A 21,795-nucleotide genomic window follows, 5' to 3' on the forward strand; every position below is an offset into this window, starting at 1 on the left:
GAGAAGACAAGAAGAGCCGAAGACAAGAAGAGCAGGATGAAGATTTTTAATAAATTTTCCAAAACGTCTCCTGTCGTTATTTCCATACACTGCCTTTTATGTGGTGAATGAGTAGGGGTACAGTGTACCCCATACCCATTCACATAGGGAGGGGGTCCGGGATCTGGGGGGCCCCCTTGTTAAAGGGGGCTTCCAGATTCCAATGAGCCCCCTGCCCGCAGACCCCCACAACCACCGGCCAGGGTTGTGGGGATGAGGCCCTTGTCCTCATCAACATGGGGGCAAGGTGCTTTGAGGTGGGGGGTGCAGAGCTCCCCCTGCCCCAAAGCACCAACACCCCCCCATGTTGAGGGCATGTTGCCTGTTGTGGTCCAGGGGGGGTGGGGCCGCTCGCTCGTCCCCTCCCCTTTCCTGGCCTGCCGGGCTGCATGCTCAGATAAGGGTCTGGTATGGATTTTGGGGGGGACCCCACGCCGTTTTTTCGGCGTGGGGCTACCCTCAAATTCCATACCGGACCCGAAGGGCCTGGTTTGGAACCCCACGCAGTTTTTTCCCATTTTTGCCGTGGAGTTCCCCCCTCAAGATTCTCACAGTGCAGGTCGCGCCGCAAGTCGGATCCGACTTGCGGTGTGACTTCCATTCTAATCAATAGGCTCCCATAGGGAACCATTGATTTTGAATGGAAGAAAAAAAACTTATAACGTGGCTGAACGTAGGTTCATTACGTTCAGTCACGTTTAGTCACGTTCGGCCGCATTTCTGCGTTTGAAACGCCGGGAAACACACGTTCGAACGCAAATAATTGCGTTCTAAAAAAAGTCCCTGAACGCAACTGCCTGTAAATGACTGTAAACGACCATGTGTACATGGACAGATAAGATAACATGGAGCTGCGTTCAGGGGCTTCTGAAAAAAACCGCCAAACTGCTCCTAAACGGACGTTTCCAGCGTCCCGTGTACATGGAGCCTAAAGAAGATCCTACAGCTGGCTCTGCAAAGTGGCATTGGTCCCTGTACTATGTAGGCACCATCATACTAAAAGCCAATCAGCCAAATCTCAAGGAACACCCAGCAAACTCTAGAGCAGGAGGTCTCCAAACTTTCTAACCAAAGGACCAGTTTACTGTCCTTAAGACTTTAGGGGGTCCAGACTAAGGTCAACGGGAGTAGAAAATATTACAGCATCAGTTGGAGTAAACAATGCCCTATCGTTGGTGCTATTAGGAGGAATTGTGCCCCTTTGTTCGTGTCAGTGAATATAATAGTGCCCCAAGGGACAGTTAAAAGTAAGCAAAGGGCCACATCTGGCCCCTGGGCTATAGTTTGAAGACTACTGCTCTAGAGCATAAGGTCTGTGGGTCGAATCCAGCCCACAAGACCTTGTCATGTGACCTTCCCACCCAGCTTTGCAGCCTGAAAGTGGTGGAATTCCATTCCGCCACCTTCGGCTCTGACCCTCTGCTCCCCGCTGTTGGGGGTTGCACACTGTGCATAGCGCACCCCTAAATCCTGCACACAACGCAGCCCTGAACCCTGCACAGCCTTGAACCCTGCACTCTGTACGTAATGCACTCCTGAACTCTGCACTCTGTAGTGTAATTCTGAACTCTGCACTTCATATGTACTGCACTCCTGGACCCCGCACTCTGTATGTTGTGGAATTCTGAACTCTGCACTTTGTACGTACTGCTCTCCCGAACCCTGAACTCTGTTTGTAGTGTAATTCTGAACTCTGCACTTCATATGTACTGCACTCCTGGACCCCGCACTCTGTATGTAGTGTAATTCTGAACTCTGCACCCTGCACTTTGTACGTACTGCTCTCCCGAACCCTGCACTCTGTATGTAGCCCACTTCTGAACTCTGCATTCTGTGCGTAACGCACTCCTGATCCCTGCACTCTGTACGTAGCACACCCCACATACAAGTGGCCCCTTTAGGGCAACCATACTGCTGAAGCAGCCCACAATGAAATGGAGTTTGACACCCCTGCTCTAGAGGAACCCTTTGGTACAACAGAACCTTGGTTGAGAATGTCTGATTTAGATTATGAGAAAGAACGCATGTCAATTTTATTGTTCAAATATATCCGTATTATCTGTAAGCACTGATGACTATTTGCCTATTTAAAAATTTCCATGGGTTGTACTTCCCTTTTCACAAGACTGAATATTATGGAGAATAGAACCAGCAGAGGTGGAACACACAAAGGTGGACTGGAAAACAAAAATTCCCAGGTAGACAGAATAGAGCTGGGGATTTTTTAGGTTGAACGACCTTTAAAACAGCACTGCAGTGTAAAACAGGAAAGCAACTGCTGGAATCTAGCAGGAAGCAGTTAAAATGTAATACAAAACCCGTCATTAAAATTGTTGGGGAAACAAAAGGAACAAGTAATTAAGAAGTGATATTTCTTGTTCAAAGTTCTGCATTCTCTCTCATAGTTCATAGGATAAGAAGCTTAGTGTCTGTCCTTCATGTCACTCATGAACACGGTGAAAGGAGAGAAGGGGTATTAGGCAACATGCATTCCTATATTATGCCTATTAATTGGCAGCATTCTGAGACTGGAAGCTCCTTAACCAGTTGAGGGGATTCCAATTTCTTTTCTAAAGGAAAATTCCAGAAAATACCACACGGTTTTCAAACCACCATAACTATCACATTATTAGGCAAATTAGGCTGAAGAGGGTAGAGAATAACGAAGGCAGTTGTATCACACAATGCATGGCTGTGGCCTCCTAGCAAGGTGATATGCACGACGGAACGGAGATAGGTCCTGAATAAGCGTCTTGCTTGTTTTTTTCTACACTGAAGTCTCTTAGGCTGGCCATACATTATACAATTTTCTTTCCTTTAGATTTACCAAAACCATATAATACAGGGTTTCTCAACCAGGGTCCCTCCTGAGGTTGCTAGGGGTTCCTTGAGAAATGGGCAATTTCTGCCCCTCAGATAAGTTCCTAATGACTCCATTGTTCCTTTTAGCTATCTGTAAGGGGGTAATTCTTCCCAATGATGACAACAAGAGTAAAGCCTAGTACACAGGCAAAGATTATCGGCCGACCGGTCGTCTGTCTTTTGTCCAGAGTGGTGTTTTGTTGGAATGTGCCTAGACTGCACACGAATTTTCTCGCCCGACAAAATTCTACTTCAGAAGTGATGTCATGTGTTGGTTTGCTTTCTTTGTGTTCTTTCTTCTCTGAGCATGCCTAGTCTTGCTCATTAGATTTTTCCCTGTCGAAATCTGTACTGACTGCACGAAAATCGGCCGTGTTTTAACGGCGGACAAAAATTTTATAGCCTGCACACCAGATTTTTTTCGGCCGAAAAGTCGGAGTCGGTTGTCGGAAGCATCATACTAACAAGCCGAAAATCGTCAGATCGGTCGTTGGACAAAAATTCCCTGCCGATTTTCGACGCGTGTGTACGAGGCTTTAGAAGAGTTCTTCCCACTGACTGTCACACTAATGAATCTTGAGTTGTAGAATTTAAATTTTTAGCAGGGGTTCCCCGAGACCAGAAATGTATTTCAAGGGTTCCTCTGTGTTGAAAAGGTTGAGAAAGGCTGATATGATAGGGGAGGTCACACCTAAACACTTTCAAGGTTGTGCGCAATCAGGCAGGCCCTTGTACTACATAGTTGAAGGTAAATTTAAGTAAATTGAACAAGAAAATTGCATAATGTATGGCAGAGGCGTAACTAGAACCTTCAGGGCCCCGGTGCAAGAAACCATGAAGGGCCCCCTGGACCCCTGGGGCCCATTACTCCCATTGCGGGGCCCTTTATTACGGCCCCGCAGCAGGACACTTTCACAAGTTCTGCAGTGGGCCCCCTTCCTGCCATCTTGGGCCTCCCCCACGGTGGTGGAATGCCAGGGCCCTGTCGCAAGTGTGACCTTTGCGATCCTGGAAGTTCACCCACTGGTGTCAGTAGTTTTTTTTTTTTGGGTATTTTAATTGTATTATTTTTATCATTTTATTTAATTTGAAGGAGCTGGTAAATTACATATTTACCGACCCCTTCCTGGTTCTCTATTGTGACACATCCCCTGCAGCAGCCGACAGGAGAGGGAAGGAAGCATTCTGAAGGGGGGGGGGACCAGGAGAGCACACAGGGTCCTAGAGACAGCAGAACACAAGTGAGCTGGATAGGAGGGGCGGCGGGGGCAGCATACAGAGGAACCAATCTCCTCCATTTCCCTCCTGCAGCTACAGAAGGAAAAAGGAGGACAGTGATTTCTCTACATGCTGCCCCCCGCCGCCCCTCCTATTAAGGTGTACAGGGGAGCCGCATGGGGCCCGGTTGCGATTGCAACCCCTGCAACCCCTGTAGTTACGCCCCTGATGTATGGCCAGCTTTAGTGTCTACTAGGGCCGAAACAACTAATCAATTACTCTACTATTTTCATAACCGATTAGTTGGCCTGCATACAGAATGCATTATTTGTTTACATATCAGGAAATACAGTGCAGAACACATACAGCTTAACACACTGTTCGTACAGGTCAGTAAGTGCCTGAGAACTTGTGAATGTGTGGGGAGCAATGCTTCATGGGACATGTAGTCCTGGGCAGGAAATAAGTGGTTCTAAAGGCAGAAGTTTTTTTTACCTTGCCTATTATAGGGGAACTCCATACTATACTTTGCAGCTTGCAATTTGAGCACTCTGAGGACAGGAGAAACCAGAAGTATCTGTGGGGGACCCCAGAAGAGGAGAATCAGGGCTGCTCTGTGCAAAATTATTGCACAGAGCAGGTAAGTATAAGACCCCGTTCACACTGGGGCGACCTGTCAGGCGACCTGGTCGCCTGACAGGTCGCCGTAGGTCGCCTGCCATAGAGTAGCTGTGGACCCGTTCTAATAGGAGCGACACAAGTCGCTCCGACTTAGAAAAAGGGTCCGGAGCTTCTTTGGGGTGACCTGGAGCGACCTGCATTGACTTCAATGATATGAAGTCCCCGCCGGCCGCTCCGAGGTCGCGGTGCGAGCTGCACACCGCGACCTGTGAGGTCGCCCCGGCAAGTAGCGTTGCCCCAGTGTGAACGGGGTCCAACATGTTTGTTGTTTAATAAACAAAAAATAATTTTAAAGACTCTGTGAAGGCTGATAGACTGGAGGTAATAAAAGGCATTACAATTACATTTAAAGTAAACTTATCAGTATTGAGAATTTAAAATTTTCCCATCCATGAAAAAAAAGTCTCAGCATTAGTACTAAAATAAAAGATAAATAAATATATAACATAAAAGATTTATATCTCCCTTTCACCCTTCATATTGCTTCATGTCTGACTCCTAGTTAAAATGCCCATATATCCTACTTCTGGGTGTATTTAATATTATAACACACACATACATACATACATACACACATATATAATTATATATTATTACTGTCACTTTTTCACAGTACAAATGAACTCCTTATATGCATGTAGTGCATTTTTGCCGTTTTTTTAATCTGCCCAACAACAAATTGGCCAAAAAAAGCATAAAAATGCGAAACGCAAACTGCAGCAAAATTGCGTGTGCAAAAAAATGCAAAAAGCACCGCAGAAACGGATCAAAAGCAAACTGCCTAGGTGTAAACTGAGCCTTATTCTGGCCATACATGTATCGGTTTTCGGATGAGAATATTCATACAAAAAAATCTTTGTACAGTCGCTGAATGAATGTCGTTTGAAAATTTCACTTGCTTTTAACATTCAGTTTTAAAATGAGTGTAGTTTCTGAACGAAAACCACATACACTGTCTAAAAATTCCTTTGACCATAAAATTTTCTATTCTGCTCCTTCGAGTTTTCCCATCACTCTGGTCGAATACGAACGTCAATTTGACCCCACTAATGATTAGAACATGAAAATTTAAATTTTTTATCAAGCCATACAATATATTATAGTTCTGTATGAAAATCGGCAAAACTGTTTTTTAATTTTTTCTTTAACCATTTGCCCACCGCCAAATGCCACCTACAGCGCGGTGGGTAGTCAGCTTATTCTGGGAGGGCGTACAATGACTTCCTCTCAAAATCGCGCTTCCTGCTCACGAATCGCGGTAAAGGGCCAATGACAGCGGCCCTTTACCACATGATCACTCCATCTGAATGGAGGAGAAATCAGTTGTCAACAAACCAGGGCATGTCCGGTTCAGTTCTTTCCACACCTCACACGCTGTACACAGCAATTGGTACAGCGTGCAAGGAGTGGAGAGAGACCGCAGCACTGCTCACCCCTGCCTCCTCCATACCTCAGCCATGCCCATCCGTGCCTCAATCATGCCTCATTCATTCATGCCCAATAATGCCAATCTGTACCTCAATCATGCCCATCCTTGCCTCCATCATGTCCATCCATGCTTCAATCATGCCAATCTATGCCTCATCTGTTCCTCAATCATGTCTATCCATGCCTCATTCATGCCCATCCATGCCTTATCTGTGTCCACCCATGCCACCTCAGTGCTCATTCGTGGCTCATCTGTGCCACGTCAGTGCGCATCCATGCCACTTCAGTGCGCATCCATGCCACGTCAGTGCGCATCCATGCCACGTATATGCCATTTCAGTGCTCATCCATGCCATGTCAGTGCTCATCCATGCCATGTCAAGGTTGGAGTTATCAGATTCTTTCACCATTTAAAAATGGCACTGTTTAAATCTGGGAAACCAGAAGTGACGAAAGTGCTGGCCGCTTCTGGTTTCCTAGACCACGGACATGATTGGAGCCTCTCCGGTCTCTGGTCATCTCTATTGTAAGCCGGTCCAGCCATAACCCTGGTATAACCACTTGCAGACAATTATGTACAAGTGGATATTAACTAACACAGTAAACAAGTTATCTATTATATAAACAAGGAGGTTTAGGGAACCCAGATGTAACAATAAGCTATCAGAGAGGGACTTTGTAAGTGTCTAAGTATTTGGCAGGCCAAAGGGGAGGCCAGGAGGGGGGTGGTGTCCCCTGTGTCTTCAACATATACATACAGTCCGTATTACAGTTCCGAGGTGACCAAGTGCTGAATAATGGGTATGTTGACCCTTACCATGCTCTGCCTTGCACGAAGTCCACTATGAACAGTTGAAGAGGAGAGGACATTATTTGTTGGTATGTGACGTGTACTTAGAGACGCCATGGAATTCTTTCATTTTTTCCTTTTATTTCATTTCATTTTGTTCATTTCTTTTCTTGGAAATGCTTTACTCTTCAATACAGAATTCAATAATGGCGTATAACTGTGTACAGAATTATTTAATGTACACATTCACTGAATGTCCAAAGTGGCCTATTTGGTTTTGCAAACATAGGCATACGTAGGGGGAATGTCTCCAATTCACTGCCGAGTTCTCTTATCACAACAGCCAAGAAGAAATGGGAAAATTGGTCTTGCACAGAGTCACTAATTGAGGCAATAGGAGAGATCACTTTGAGGCTATAGGGCCCAAAGCTGCAGGTCCTGCACTGTGTGAAGCACAATGGTTGGGGTTCCCCTTTAGTGTAGCATAAGCGGCTTACTCCTTAGGTTTTAGAAAGATTTTTCCTTGCAACTTGCCAGGTCTAGAGAGTAGCAAGCCTAGGAGGGGCGACTTTAATACACGGGCCACATAAGACGAACCTAAGTTAATCTCTTAGGATAGCTACCTATAGGTTGAAATCAGTGTTAGGTCTTGTGTCAATGGGATTTGGGGCTTGTGTTGATGGCATCAGTTTGAGATGCTTCTGGGATCATTCAGAAATCACTGACCGGTATATTTCATCTGCAAGTGACTTGTATTTGACTTGAAGTTGACCTCCTTCTGACCTGCTTTTGACCAGCAGTTGACCTCTTTCTGACCTGCATTTGAATCCCCAACCTGAAGATGACCTCTTCCTGACCTGCATTTGAAGCCCCAACCTGAAGATGACCTCTTCCTGACCTGCATTTGAAGTCCTAATCTGAAGCTGACCTCTGTGACCTGCGTTTGACTTGTTAAATCCAATTTTGCATTCCTATAAACTTGTAAATGCTAAACCCTTCTGAGGCAAACAAGAACCCGTCAAACTGGCCCTTATAGTCATTGTGTGAGAACTGCCAATAAACAAGGACTAAGCTTACATCCTAATAATAAATCTGAAAATTGAGAAGGAAAATGGTTAGGTTCTATAGAGCTGCAGGCAGCTGTTTTTATACTTTATAAGTGAAATGAGGAAAAATCACTTCAGTGCTTTGCTTTTTTTCTCTAATCCAGCGGTCAGTCTGTAGTCTATCATCATAATTCAATAAAAGATTGCAAAATATTGCCATAGTCACGTTGGTACCCTTTCCAAGTACAAACTCCCAGCACGAGGTGGCTCCCCCTGCTGGGTGTACCAGATGTTTTTAGCAGACCTCACTGAGCAACAGCAAAACCCGCTAGCCTCAAGACCACAGCTAATGACAGGTTAAGCTGTGTAGAGAATACATCTCCTTAAACATGGCCTGTTTATTCATTCAGATCTGAATAAAGACCACAAAATTTAAAAAACACTGATGACTGCAAAGCCAATTCTTGTTTTCAGTTGCTAACATATGCTTTGCTGCGGCCTGTGTCTTCTATCATTGCTCCGTAGAATCACTATAAGCCCAGTCAGGGTCTTCAGCAGTCAACACTCGCAGAAGTTTTGGATGTCCATCTCCTGCTGCACTCTGTAGTTCCATCCTCCACCACTACATCAATACAGTTTACGAGGGGCCTGTCAAGTTCCTGCACCTTGACACAACCTGCACTTCTCCACTTCCCCTTCCCTACTCTTTTTGTGTTGTGTGTTCATGTTTTGTCTTCTTTTATGTGGTTGTATGCTTTATCACGGCACGATTAGTAGGGCGTAGGTTCTCAGGCCTGCCCTGAAAGGCTTGGGAGGGGGTGGATATGGCCTTCTGGCTTCGTTCGCCCTCTCTCATGGAGTCTCCCTTGGGGGAGCCCGACCTAGTACTTTGGGTGGGCTGTTTCGGCAGTCCTCCCAGAGAACGGGGTCTGCCTGGTTTCGGCAAGGAGGGACCAAGTGAGTACCTAAGGCCCTGTCAGAAGTCTTGCGCCCCAGGGGATCAGGGTCTTTTCTGTTCAGAGGGGGGCCATGTGTACGCCCAGTGCACTTTTTGTGTGTCTCACGTTTGAGTGTGCTCACTTTTTTATGCACCGGGTGTTAGTCTGAGTGTGTTCACACACCACGGGCTTTAAGAAAAAAAAAAAATCAATACAGTTCACAATAATGAAGTAGGGGTAATGGCTTGCTCCTACGGGCTCTGTTGGGAAGCGTTGCCCAATGCAGTCCCAGTGCACAGACAAGTCAATTTTACCTCAGGTCCTATCATTTCAGTTCACACCAACGCGCCACTACTCCACGCACATCTGCACAACACATACCACACACACCACATATGGCACACCTGCGGGTGTCAGTAGACCCTAGGCTTAAGAAAGCACAGAATGCTACGAGGAACAAAGGTATCTAACACTTCTGGATCAAATATTTAGGAAGCGATGAAGCTGTGAGTATGACAACCAAAGCGTTAGCATTTCTCTTAAGAGATCAGCAATGGCAGCCTTTGTATTTCTCCATTTACAGGTTTATTTTAAATTGGATCAGAACTTAGAAAGTAAAGACTTGCTATTATAAAGGCAACATCTAGACATTTCAACAGTGTCTCAGAAGTACCCCCAAAAAATTACCTTTTTATTGAATTCCTCTAAAACAGGGGTCTCCAAACTTTTCAAACAAAGGGCCAGTTTTCTGTCTTTCAGACTTTAAGAAGGCCAAATTGTGGCCATTGGGTGTAGAAAATGTCCCGGGTCCAGCATCAGTGAGGGTAAACATGACCTCAGGGTTGGTGGTCAGTAGGAGGAGTACTAGTGCCCCATCATTGGCATAAATGGAAGAAATAGTGCCCCATTGCTGGTGTCAGAAGGAGGAATAGTGCCTCATATTTTGTAAGAATAGTGCCCCAAGGGCCAGATGTAGGCTAGCAAAGGGCCACAGTTTGGAGACCCATGGGTCACAGGGTGGAGGGAGTGGGGGTCATTTTATCCAAGGGATGGGCTTTAAAGTAGAACTAGATAAAACTTTTGTTTTCATTTTGGATAGAAGTAGGGAGGGTTATATCCCCTGGCAATTTTTTTTCCCATTCATGTCCTATTGGGGAGCTTTACCTTCACTTCCTGTCCCATAACCAAAACAGGAAGTTAAAGGAAATCCCTGCAAATTAAGGGAATCACTTGGGGGCCCCTAGGTCACCAACAACAGTGTCCTCATTGGAAGATTTTCCTTCTATTAATTTTCTGGGGACACCTCAAATTTTGGGATTTTCTTTCACTTTTAATGTTAATGGTAAACAGGACAAATAGAGAGGGTGAATCTCCATAACTGGACCACAGACAGCAAAACCAACCTAATAAGTGTTCAAATTCATCTGAAGTCTATACAAAACTAAAAAAAAAAAAAAGTTTGGCATTTAGTTATAATTTAAAAAAGACCAAATTAAAATTAAAACGAAATCGAAAAAGAGCAAAAAAACATTTGGCAGGCATTCATACAGAAACCCAGAAAATGTTTTAGGTATCACAAACTTTTTCAAAACTGTAAGTATCCTCTATAGCAGGGGTCACCAAACTTTCCAACCAAAGGGCCAGTTTACTGTCCTTCAGGCTTTAGGGGGGCTGGACTGTGGACAGTGGGAATAGAAAATGCTCCAATGTTAGTGAGGGTAAACAATGCCCCATTATTGGTTTTAGTGGGAGGGATAGTGCCCCATCATTGGTTTTAGTGGGAGGAATAGTGCCCCATCATTGGTTTTAGTGGGAGCAAAAGTGCTCCATCATTGGTTTTAGTGGGAGCAAAAGTGCTCCATCATTGGTTTTAGTGGGAGCAAAAGTGCTCCATCATTGGTTTTAGTGGGAGCAAAAGTGCTCCATCATTGGTTTTAATGGGAGGAATAGTGCACCATCATTGGTTTTAGTGGGAGGAATAGTGCCCCATCATTGGTTTTAGTGGGAGGAATAGTGTCCCATTGTTATCAGTAGGGGTAATAGTGCCCCATCCTTGGGGTCAGTGGGAAAAATTCTGCTGCATCATTTGTGTCTGTGAAAGTCATAGTACCCCAAGTGCCGGATAAAGGCAGGCAAAGGGCTGCATACGGCCCCCGGCCCACCGTTTGGAGACCACTGCTCTAAAACAACAGTGTAAGATCATCTAGGGAGATGGTCTCCAAAGTGAGGTCCTTTGATAGCTTTTATCTGGCCCTTGGGGCACTTTTCCTTCCACTGATACAAGACACTATCCTCCTACTTACCAACAATTGGGCACTATTTCTGCCAATGATGACAACGATGGGGCACTATTCCACAAACTGACACCAATGATGGAACAGTTTTCCTACCACTGACACCAATGATGGGGCAGTATTTCTCCCACTGACACCAATCATGGGGCAGTATTCCTCTCAGTGGCACCAAAGATGGGGCAAACTTTTTCCCCCAAATACCAAAGATGAATTGTTTATTCCACTGACGCCAGGAGAATTTCTACTCCCAACAACAACAGTCCGGCACCCCTAAAGCCTAAACTGTCCCTTTGTTTAGAAATTTCAGAGACCCCTGATCTAGGGCACCGCTGCCCCCAACTGCCTGTATTCACCATGCCCACCATGGCAGGCTGCGGAAGAAGACACAACACACAGGTTCTCTTCCCCCTAGAAACAGGGGGATCAAAAATAAACCCCCAAATCCAATTTTATTCAAAAGGTGAACTTTTAGCCGAGAAATCAGTGCACTGAAGAGGTCTTCTTTAGTTTATTTTTAGTGGATGCAGAACATCAAGATCCACCTCACATTTCCAAAACGGCTGCCAGGAACAATATTTTAAGATTAGACAGTCTCCAGGCTTTCCAGGCCTGGGTTTTTAGGAAAGTTTAAGTCACCAGCACGTGTTAGGCTCTGCCAGGTAAAAGAAAAATTTAGCAAAGAAAAACTGGAAAAAAAGGAAAGTGGGAGGAGCTGCAGCATCAGCACTGAGTTATGGATATCTTACACAATGAAACATCTCAACCTTGTACAGAAATGCCACACATACGCCAGTAGAACACTGATCCTACCTGTACTAGGTCATTTCCACCTACAATGTATCTTTTCAGATGCAAATCTGGTATTAAAGGATTTTCGGTTAACCTCATGTATTTACAGAGACACACGTCAACATGTGAAATAATATGGCTTTGAAAATGGAAATTTTTGTGTACATTTGTGAAGGGAACTTGTTGTCCAATAACTAGTTCCAGAGCAGGCCCTGCCAAATATTGGTCAGTGCAGTCACGTGGATGAGCTGACAAAATGACAGCTCGCCACCACGAGGATGATGATTCTTACAGGCCCTTGGGATGCCAGTGCAGTGCACAGATTGTTTTTATTTATTGTTTGATTGAATTATTATTTATTTAATTATATTATTATTATTATTATTAATTATTATTTATTAATTGTTTATTTATATTATTATTATTATTTATTAATTATTTATATTATTATTTATTTATTGTTTATTTATTTAAAGCAGAAACCACATGACCAATGAGTAGCCAGATGACCAGGACTAGCTTCCAGCAGGAACCTGAAGCACCACTTTCAGGTTTTCTATTTCTAAACCTAAGAAAAAGCCAACACACCAAACTGAAAAAAGGATTTTTGTAAAATCTTACCGTAAAATCCTTTTCTCTTAGCTCATTGACAGACGTAGTCCTTGGTGATACAGCACCTTCGGGTTATGTTGCCTCCACAGGAGTAGGACTAGACAGGAAATAAAATGCTCTGGCCACACCCTAGGGGCAGTCCCAGAGGGTATATCCTCTCTCTCTCTGCCACAGCAAATCAGTTATGTCACAAAAGCAGTGTTTAGAGAATTTAACCCAACCCAACTCAAAAACAGAGGGGCGGGGACTACGTCTGTCAATGAGCTAAGAGAAAAGGATTTTACGGTAAGATTTTACAAAAATCCATTTTTCTCTAGCGCTCATTGACAGACGTAGTCCTCGGTGATTCAGCACCTTCGGGACGTCCCAGAGCAGTATCACAACTGAGGGGTGGGAAAATGGAAATCAAATCCAAATCTAGAAGGCCCAACCGGTGCCAACTAGAAGTTTACAATGCTCATCCTTAATGATGAGACTCAACAAAAAAATTTTCAAACAGAAAAAAACCCTCGAGGTAGACCACCGGTCTCCTCAAATTGCGGCCTGCAAAACCTTGCGGCCAAATGAGGCATCCGCCGATGCCATCACATCAATTTTATAAAATTTTGTAAAGGTATGTACCGACGACCAGGTGGCCTAGACAGAAAAAAACTGATTTGCTGTGGCAGAGAGAGAGAGAGAGGATATACCCTCGGGGACTGCCCCTAGGGTGTGGCCAGAGCATTTTATTTCCTGTCTAGTTCTACTCCTGTGGAGGCAACATAACCCGAAGGTGCTGTATCACCGAGGACTACGTCTGTCAATGAGCGATAGAGAAATCCACATAAAAAATTTACGAACGTTCCAAATTAGAGGAAAGAAACCTTCTGGTGGTTCCAACCTTCTGAAAACTGGATTTTAGTGTAAACCCCAAAACAATAAGGTGATACCACCCTTCTCCTGCACTTAGAATCTAAGCTCCCCGACCACACTCCCCACAGGATTCACAACTGGCGTCTCAGATGGCTAAGGTCTTGCTGCCCAAAACGGACTGGGGTAGTCCAACGGTACTAGAGGCAAAGAAACACAAAGAAAGGGCACACCAACCTAGCGCATTATCCTCAAAAGGAGGTGGCTCTGATGAAAAGGCTGGGCCTCGAAACGCGTCAGACGTCATCTCATCGGATTATGGACTAACTTATGGACTACTCCTGACACTGGAGCAACGGAGCTTGATATGATCTTTTTTCACCTGTGTTTGTGAGTAGCCATTTTTATATGTTGCATGAATAAAGCCTATTATTGAGGATAATGTGCTAGGTCGGTGCGCCCTTTCTTTGGGTTTCTTTGCTTTTAGTGTAAACCATCTGCCTGGATTTTGAGTTTGGTGTGCTAGTTTTTTCCTTATGATTGGATGTATATGACACCCCAACATTTTGCCACTTATTGAGGGACTCTGAAGAAATTTTTGCAGTATGGTAGGTATGAAGAACACTGTATGAGTGTTAAGATTTGACAAAGAAGAAAGAAAATGAAGGATCATAAGCCTACAATCCCATGGCCACATGGGTGCAGATAGTTTGCTGCCTTCAGAGGCAACTAAATGCCACCTCTGGATGCAGCAACACCCTGTGCTATGGCCGCATACAAACTAGCTAATTAGCTGTGGCCCGATTGTATATAGCCTCTGCAGAAACATTGACCCTGGAAGCGCATTGGCAGTCATATGCTCTATTCACACGTAACTGATCAGATGAACAGTTCAATGCAAACAGCGGCACCACCAGCCATTGATTTATACAGAGTACAATTTTGAAAGCCACTTCTTTTCCCACACAGTGGGGTAAATTTACTGAAACTGGAGAGGCAAAATGTGGTGTTCTTCAGCTTGTTCAATTAACTGTTGACATAAAAAAACCTGAAAGCCGACTGACTACCATGAACAGCTGCACCAGATTTTGCACACTTCAGTTTTAGTGAATAAACCCCCAGTGAGTGCAGGCAAAAGTTTACAACTGCCTTAACCACTTGCCGACCGCTCACATTGGTGCTACTGTGGCAAAGTGGTTTGATTCTGTCCAGCAACGTAGACCTTCAATCGCTGGACTCCTCCCCTGGTGGGCGGCGCGCGCGCCGCCGGAGGCTCGCTCCCGCTGTATTCAGTTACAGCGGGAGTCGGGCCAGGGGAGGAGTGGCGGTGATCACCGCCGCTCTTCCCCGATCGTCGGGGAATCGAGTGTGGAGATCCGCCCGCTTGTGTAAACACAAGCGGGCGGATCTCCTAAGTGACAGGCAGGGTCAGATTGCAGGGTTCAGCATAGCTGAACCTGCAATCTGTCCCTGTGTCACTCAGTCACCTCCCCCCACACACGTCAGTAAGCACCAGGCATACATTAACCCCTCCCTCTCCAATAAAAATGAACCCCTTCCCTGCCAGTGTCATTTTTACAGTAACAGTGCAAATTTATAGCACTGATTACTGTAGTAATGTCACTGGTACCCCCAAAAGTGTCAAAAATGTCAGTCAGGGGTACGATCTGTCCGCCGCAATGTCGCAGTACCGCAAAAAAAAAAAAAAAATTGCAGATTGCCGCCATTACTCGTTAAAAAAAAAAACACCAAAAATGACAGAAATCTTTCCCTTAGTTAGTAAACGCAATAACTTTTGCGCAAACCAATCAAAATACGCTTATTGCGATTTTTTTTTTACCAAAAATATGTAGCAGAAAACAAATTGGCCTAAAATGATAAAAAAATTTTGATTTTTACATTTTTTTGGGGGGATTTCATATAAAAAAATGTGAAAAATATTGTTAATTTTCCAAAATTGTCGCTCTTTTTTTGTTTATAGCGCAAAAAGTAAAAAAATTGCACAGGTGATCAAATACCACCAAAAGAAAGCTCTGTTTGTGGGAAAAAAAGGACATAAATTTAGTTTGGGTACGGCGTTGCATGACCGCGCAATTGTCAGTTAAAGTCGCACAGTGCCGAATCGCAAAAAGTGGCCTGGACGTAAGACAGCAAAATCCTCCGGTGGTAAAGTGGTTAAAGAAACTAGAGTTTCTCGTTTGTGACCATTTGAGTTTAGCCTCAATGTCAGCCAACAGGAAGCTGCCACATCAAAGCTGATACCATCACAAGCCTCATGGAATCAAACAGTCCTGAAGTTTCTGACTACCCAATAGTGGCAGGAAAGGTCACCACCCATAAGATTATATAGCCCAAGAAAGGGAAATGCTCGGACTCACCTTCATTCTGGATTTCGGAGATACCCCGATAAAAGTCACGGAAATTTATAACTCCCAGTCCAGCTGGATCCAGGTACCCTGTGAGGTATTTTACCTGTGAGATAAAAAAAAATAGATATTATTTGTGATTGCAGGCAATACAACCTTGGACAATGTGTACTCTTGGTTTCACTCTTAACGCTTATGACAGGTTTACTTTAAAGCTGAACTCCAGGCAAACCGCTAAACACACAGCTGACATTCATATACAGAACCGATTTACATTCCAAAGGATTTGTCATTTTGTCCAGCCATTTCTAAGATATGCACAGCCCTGCCAAACAGTAGAACCAGGTTGGTGTCCAGACATTTCTGTGCTGCAGTTGAAGAAATCTTGTTGCCAGAGCAATCTTTTCAACAAAAATCTTTCCATAAGATTATGTGTGCATTTAGCAAATTGCATGCATGTTATTTACCTGTAAAAGAATATTTGTGTAGACCAGGGCTCGACAAAGCCCGGGCGCCAGGTCGCATCGGCGACTAGAATTAGCGACATGGCGCCTGGGGTGCACTGCAAGAGGTGTCCTGTCCCTTTTGCGCCCCCCCCCCAACCACAAAATTGAGGCCGTGGCTTTTCGGTCTTCTTCAGTGAGAGAACGGGGAACTGCCGCCCTCTTGTGGTGGCCGGGAGTTTGACAAGCAGTAACTAATGGCTGTTTCCCCTGCCTGTCCTCAATGCCTGTCCATCTCCTTCCCCAAGAGGAGATGAGAGGGAAGATTTTGCAGGCTTCATCTCCCTGCCCACTTACCTTTGCTTAAAAGTAAGTGGACAGGGAGTGTGGTTATTATTATTAATAATTAATTTATTTTTTTAAATTATTTAAAAAAAATTTTTTTTTTTAATTATTGAAAAAAATATTTTTCTTTTTTCAATTATAAAAAATAATTTATTTTTCTATTTTTTTTTCAATTATTATAACAAAATTATATTATATATTATATAATAATATTTTTTTTTTTTTCCTCATCGCCATGCCACAGCCGAAGGTCCCTTTCACACGGGCTGTCTGATCAGGTCCGCCTGTCAGCTTTTCAGGCAGATCTGATCGGACCCTTCAGTCTCCTCTATGGAGCAGTAATCTGCCGCCATCTGATCCTGTCTGCCAAAAACAGACGGATGGTGGTTCTATTTTCTATCCATCCCGTGGATCGGATCAGATAACATCGGATGGAAAGAGACAGACAGTCTGTTTCCATCCGATTGCGCTATAGAGGAGAGTGGGGTTCTAGTCGTCTTTATGCGTAAATTTAGTATGTTATTTTTTTGGAAATAAAGCTTGGTTGTTTGTTTTAAAAAAAAAAAAAAAACTGGCTCCTAACTTTTTTTAGCTGGCTCCTAGATTTAAGGAAAATTTGTCAAGCCCTGGTGTAGACATCAAAAAGCCCCAAGACTTCTGCTGGGCTCCCCCACCATAAGTTTTATGTCAGCAGTCCCAGCAGACTGGGAGCTGGCAAAAAAATACACGTGTAAACGGTGGTGTGCTGGAGCACTTGCATTTACACGTATGACCGCATACCTCTATTCCTTCTATAACTGGCTGTATGTGCCACCTGCGGCTCCCCGGGCATAGGAAAGCATCAGGAATTTGATGCTTGAGCTTCTAAATAGAGATGCATTAATACCAGTTTAAGACCAAGTACCAATATTTTTTCTCAAGTACTCGCTGATACCCATTTTTAGTGTCATGTGACAGTTTTTTTAGGGCTCGTTCACACCAAACATGCCTGAAAACTGATGGGAATTCCGCACAGATGTCACTTGCAGAGACCAGTTTTCATGTGCATATCAGTGAGTTTTAACAGCCTGTTCACATATATGCGGGCTTGCTGGAGTGCAATTTGAAAAAGAGTCCTCTGCGATTTCATTCTGCTTCAGGTGCGATTTCTAATCTCATACACTACAATTTGCATTGGAATCGCTCCTGAACCGCTGAACAAAATCGCACTGCAAACCAGCCTGCACGTGAACTGAGTCTGAAAGTATCGGTTTTAGTATTGGAGCATTTGCAGGAGTACAAGTACTCGTGCAAATGCTTAGTATCGGCACTGATACCGGTATCGGTGCAACGCTACTTCTAAATGTGTAGATGGGCCCTTACACAGAACAGAGAAGGATTCTGAACCACGGTGGATGTTGTTCATTGTTCTAAAATAAAGGGATCCTCAAACTACGGCCCTCCAGCTGTTGCCGACCTACACATCCCATGAGGCATTTGTAACACTCTGACATTCACACACATGACTAGACATGATGGGAATTGTAGTTCCTGAACAACTGGAGGGCCATAGTTTGAAGACCCCAGTTCTAAACGAAGCTGTTCTAAAAAAGATAGATTTCCTCAGGGACTTGTGTGAATGGGCTTAGGGCTTCTGTCAATAAGAAAATGCAACTTCCATTCAGGTGCATTCTATCTGTGTTTGGCGCCAGTTAAAACATTTCTGGGATTGTGTGTGATATATATTATATATACATACACACGGAAAAGTAATTTATAATACCTTTAAAGTTTGCTGCCGTGAAGAAGATCTGAATATCACGAGGCAGAGGCGGGCGCTGGCTTTCTAATCATGTGACCTCTGACTGGCTGTCACATGATCGAAAGCTCCTAATAGTAAAGAATGATAGGGAGCTGTCCGTGACAGCTTAGTCACTGTGCTGGAAACGTACTCAGCACAGAAAAGCTGTTCCCCCATGGACGTATATGTGCGGTGGCTAGGCATTAAAAGAGAAGTATGGGTTTCTCTTTTGTCACCCATTTATACTTACCTAGGTGGATGCAGCATCGGTCCGATGCTGCATTGGTCCCCTGGTGCCTCCTCAGTGAGAACTGAGCGATCAAACACTGCCAATCGCTGGGTTCTGACAGATCCATGCTCACTGAGCTGTGGAGGGGCGGAGCGGCCAGCTTGCTGAGAAGCTGCACTGGGTGTCGGTCCAGGCACCTGGTGGATCCCAACTCTGTGGTGGTGATGATGCTGTGCCCGTGCACGGACCGCCAACTTCAAACTGCTCTCTGCCAAAAATGGGTCACAGGGGTGCAAAACGAACTCCACTCCTGTGGTTCATAGGAGATGTACAGCCAAACAAGCTTTGGCTAAACATCTCCTTTAAGGCTCACCCACCGCACAGCCAGTGGAATCAGGGCAATTACTATCATAATGATACAATGACATTATTGTCCCTTGTGTCGAATAGCCAATACGGTCATCATATTATTATAATAGCAATTAAAAAGTATTGTAAATTACCATTCCGTAGCAATTAAAGGGATTGTAAAAATACATATATATTCTTTTAAAAACCAAACTTGTCTATATATACCTGCTCTGTGCAATGGAAGCAGCTGCGAACCTTCTCTTTTCTGGTCCCCCGCTGGCGCTCCTGGCCCCTCACCTCTGTCCAGTGGCCCCTCAAGAAACCACTTCCTATGGGGGCACTCATGCATCCATTGACACAGACAGCTGGACTCAGGCCCCCCACCTCCCCCCCTCCACTGGCTTTGATTGCCAGCGGCTCCCAGTGCCCCAGCAAAGCCAGAGTTGGATCGAATGAGGGCTCAGGTAAAGATTGGGGGGGGGGGGGGGGTGCTGATACCTAAACATTTTTACCTTAAAGCGGTAGTATCCCGCTTTTTTCACTTTTACCTACAGGTAAGCCTATAATAAGGCTTACCTGTAGGTACAAATAATATCTCCTAAACCGGCACGGTTTAGGAGATATTTACAGTGCATGCAGCCGTTCGCGCGAGCGGCGCATGCGCTCTGAAGGTCCGGGGGGACCTTCAATTAAGATGCCGGGAGCTTGCCGGAAAAATCACTCCCGCGCGCATGCTCCGGCCAATCAGCGCGCCGGAGCCGTCTCTTCCGGCCAATCAGCGCGCTGGAGTCGCCGAACCCGGAAGAGACGACGAGGGATCATGGCAGCGCCCGCATCGATGTCCGGGGGTCCGTGTCGGGGCTTCGTTTTAAGGTAAGTTACACATAATGGGCTAGTATGCGATGCATACTAGCTCATTATGCCTTTGTCTTGCAGGTTTTTTTTTTTATTTTTTTTTTATAGGGTTTACAACCGCTTTAATGCAAGGAAAAATGTTTAGGTTTTACAACCACTTTATCTATCTATTGTTCTTGCATTATATATTTTTGATTTTCTCAGATCTGGTTTTACCAGTTTGGGCTATACAAGTTTCGGATCATAATTTATAATGTTATATTCTGCAATCTTTCATGCCTGTTCTAACTATTTGCATTTTTGTTTCCTTGTTTCTACTGTAACCCTGATGAAGAGGGAGTGTTGGTGGCCCCAAAATGAACTGGCTTTTGTATGTTTTCTTGTTATGAGCAAACACTAATATTAAAAGATTTGGACTCTTATGGCGCTTTTCCACTGCATGGAACTGAACGGTTCGGCTCGCTTTTGTGCTTTTCCACTGCTGGTACCGCATGGTATGGTGTAGGAACGGTTCGGTACGGTACGGTACAGCGGCGCTTTTCCACTGCATGGAACCGAACGGTACAGCTCTCAAAAACAGTACCACCTTGATTGTGGTTCCAAGAGGCGCAATACCCGGTACCATATCCCACAATCCTTTGCATGCAGTCACTACTAGCCACTGATTGGTCAGAGAAACATTGTTATCCCACCCACTTAACTTTAGTACTACTTTAGTGGAAAAGCAAACCATACCGTACTGAACCATTCCAACACCGTACCATGCGGTACCAGCAGTGGAAAAGCAAACCGGGCCAAGCAGGGCCGAGTAGAGCCGAGCCGGTACTTGCAGTGGAAAAGTGCCATTAGATCTTTGGTCTGGCACTCACATTGGACATTTTACATATTAGTACTGCTTGTGTCCCCCTGCCCTAATGCTACAGCTCCCCTTGTTTCTTATCACGCTGTTATAGGGGAGAAAGTGATATGAAATTAAGCTAACTTGGTAATGGACAGTGATAATTATCCCAATCAACCAAAAAAAAAAAAGTCTAAAGTTGGGCTTTAATTTAGAAACATATTAGACAGGTCCTCTTTGTTGCCTAGTAGATCTCCGCACTAATTAATTGAATTGCTATACTGTTATGTTGTACACATGGTATACGGTTATTACAGCTCCCTTTATCCAATGCTTTCTGTACTCCAGGAAAATACTAAACAAGTTCCATTATCTCTGACCCTGACCAACCTGCCGAGCAAGACTCTCAAGTCCTTCCTTGCAGCTTTCTCTCCCACCTCTCCAGCCCAGGATAATGAATACTCTTGTCAGACCCCATCACCAGCCCCTCTACTAGTCCTACTTTCCTCCGCTCTTGCCAATTTCTTCCACCTCGCTGCTTCACTCATTTAACCCTGAGCTGTCTACAGATTGCAGGAAACCTTCTGCAGCAGCCCTGCACAGATGTAACCATGATGTAACTTCTGACACTCCATGTAAGGAGGCGGCACAGGCTCTCACCTTCCCACACACACCGCCTGGCAGATCTGACATCACTCACAAGTAATCAAGATCGCCATTTAAAAGGGAACCTATTACAATGCTAAATAACCTTGTGTTTAAACTATGACAGTGGTAGCCATATCCCAACACCTATTAACAGGGACGTATTTATAGCCGATATTTGTTCACACAATTAGGAGCATCCCCAACATTCTTTTTAAAAGGTCAAAGCAACTCCATTTCCTTTACTCTGCCATAAGTGTTCAATTTTCTTGTACAATTTTCTGTTGGATTTACCAAAAACCATATAATATGAGGTAGAGCTGCACGATTCTGGCCAAAATGAGAATCACGATTTTTTAGCTTGGAATAAAGATCACGATTCTCTCACGATTCTCTG

The 21,795-nt window shown here is 44.5% G+C and overlaps 1 protein-coding gene across 1 annotated transcript in view; it reads right to left on the reverse strand.

Annotated features, from left to right (window-relative positions):
- The window catches only part of RAB11FIP3 (RAB11 family interacting protein 3), a 174,676-nt gene that overhangs the window by 89,925 nt on the left and 62,956 nt on the right, over positions 1 to 21,795 (reverse strand). The window contains exon 6 of the mRNA XM_082261081.1: positions 15,925 to 16,018. Within this exon, the coding sequence (XP_082117207.1) occupies positions 15,925 to 16,018 (94 nt within the window). The remainder of the gene's footprint in view (positions 1 to 15,924; positions 16,019 to 21,795) is intronic.

This window comes from Pelophylax lessonae (assembly GCF_965119305.1).
Source record: "Pelophylax lessonae genome assembly, chromosome: 6".
In the NCBI taxonomy this organism is placed as follows: Eukaryota; Metazoa; Chordata; class Amphibia; order Anura; family Ranidae; genus Pelophylax; species Pelophylax lessonae.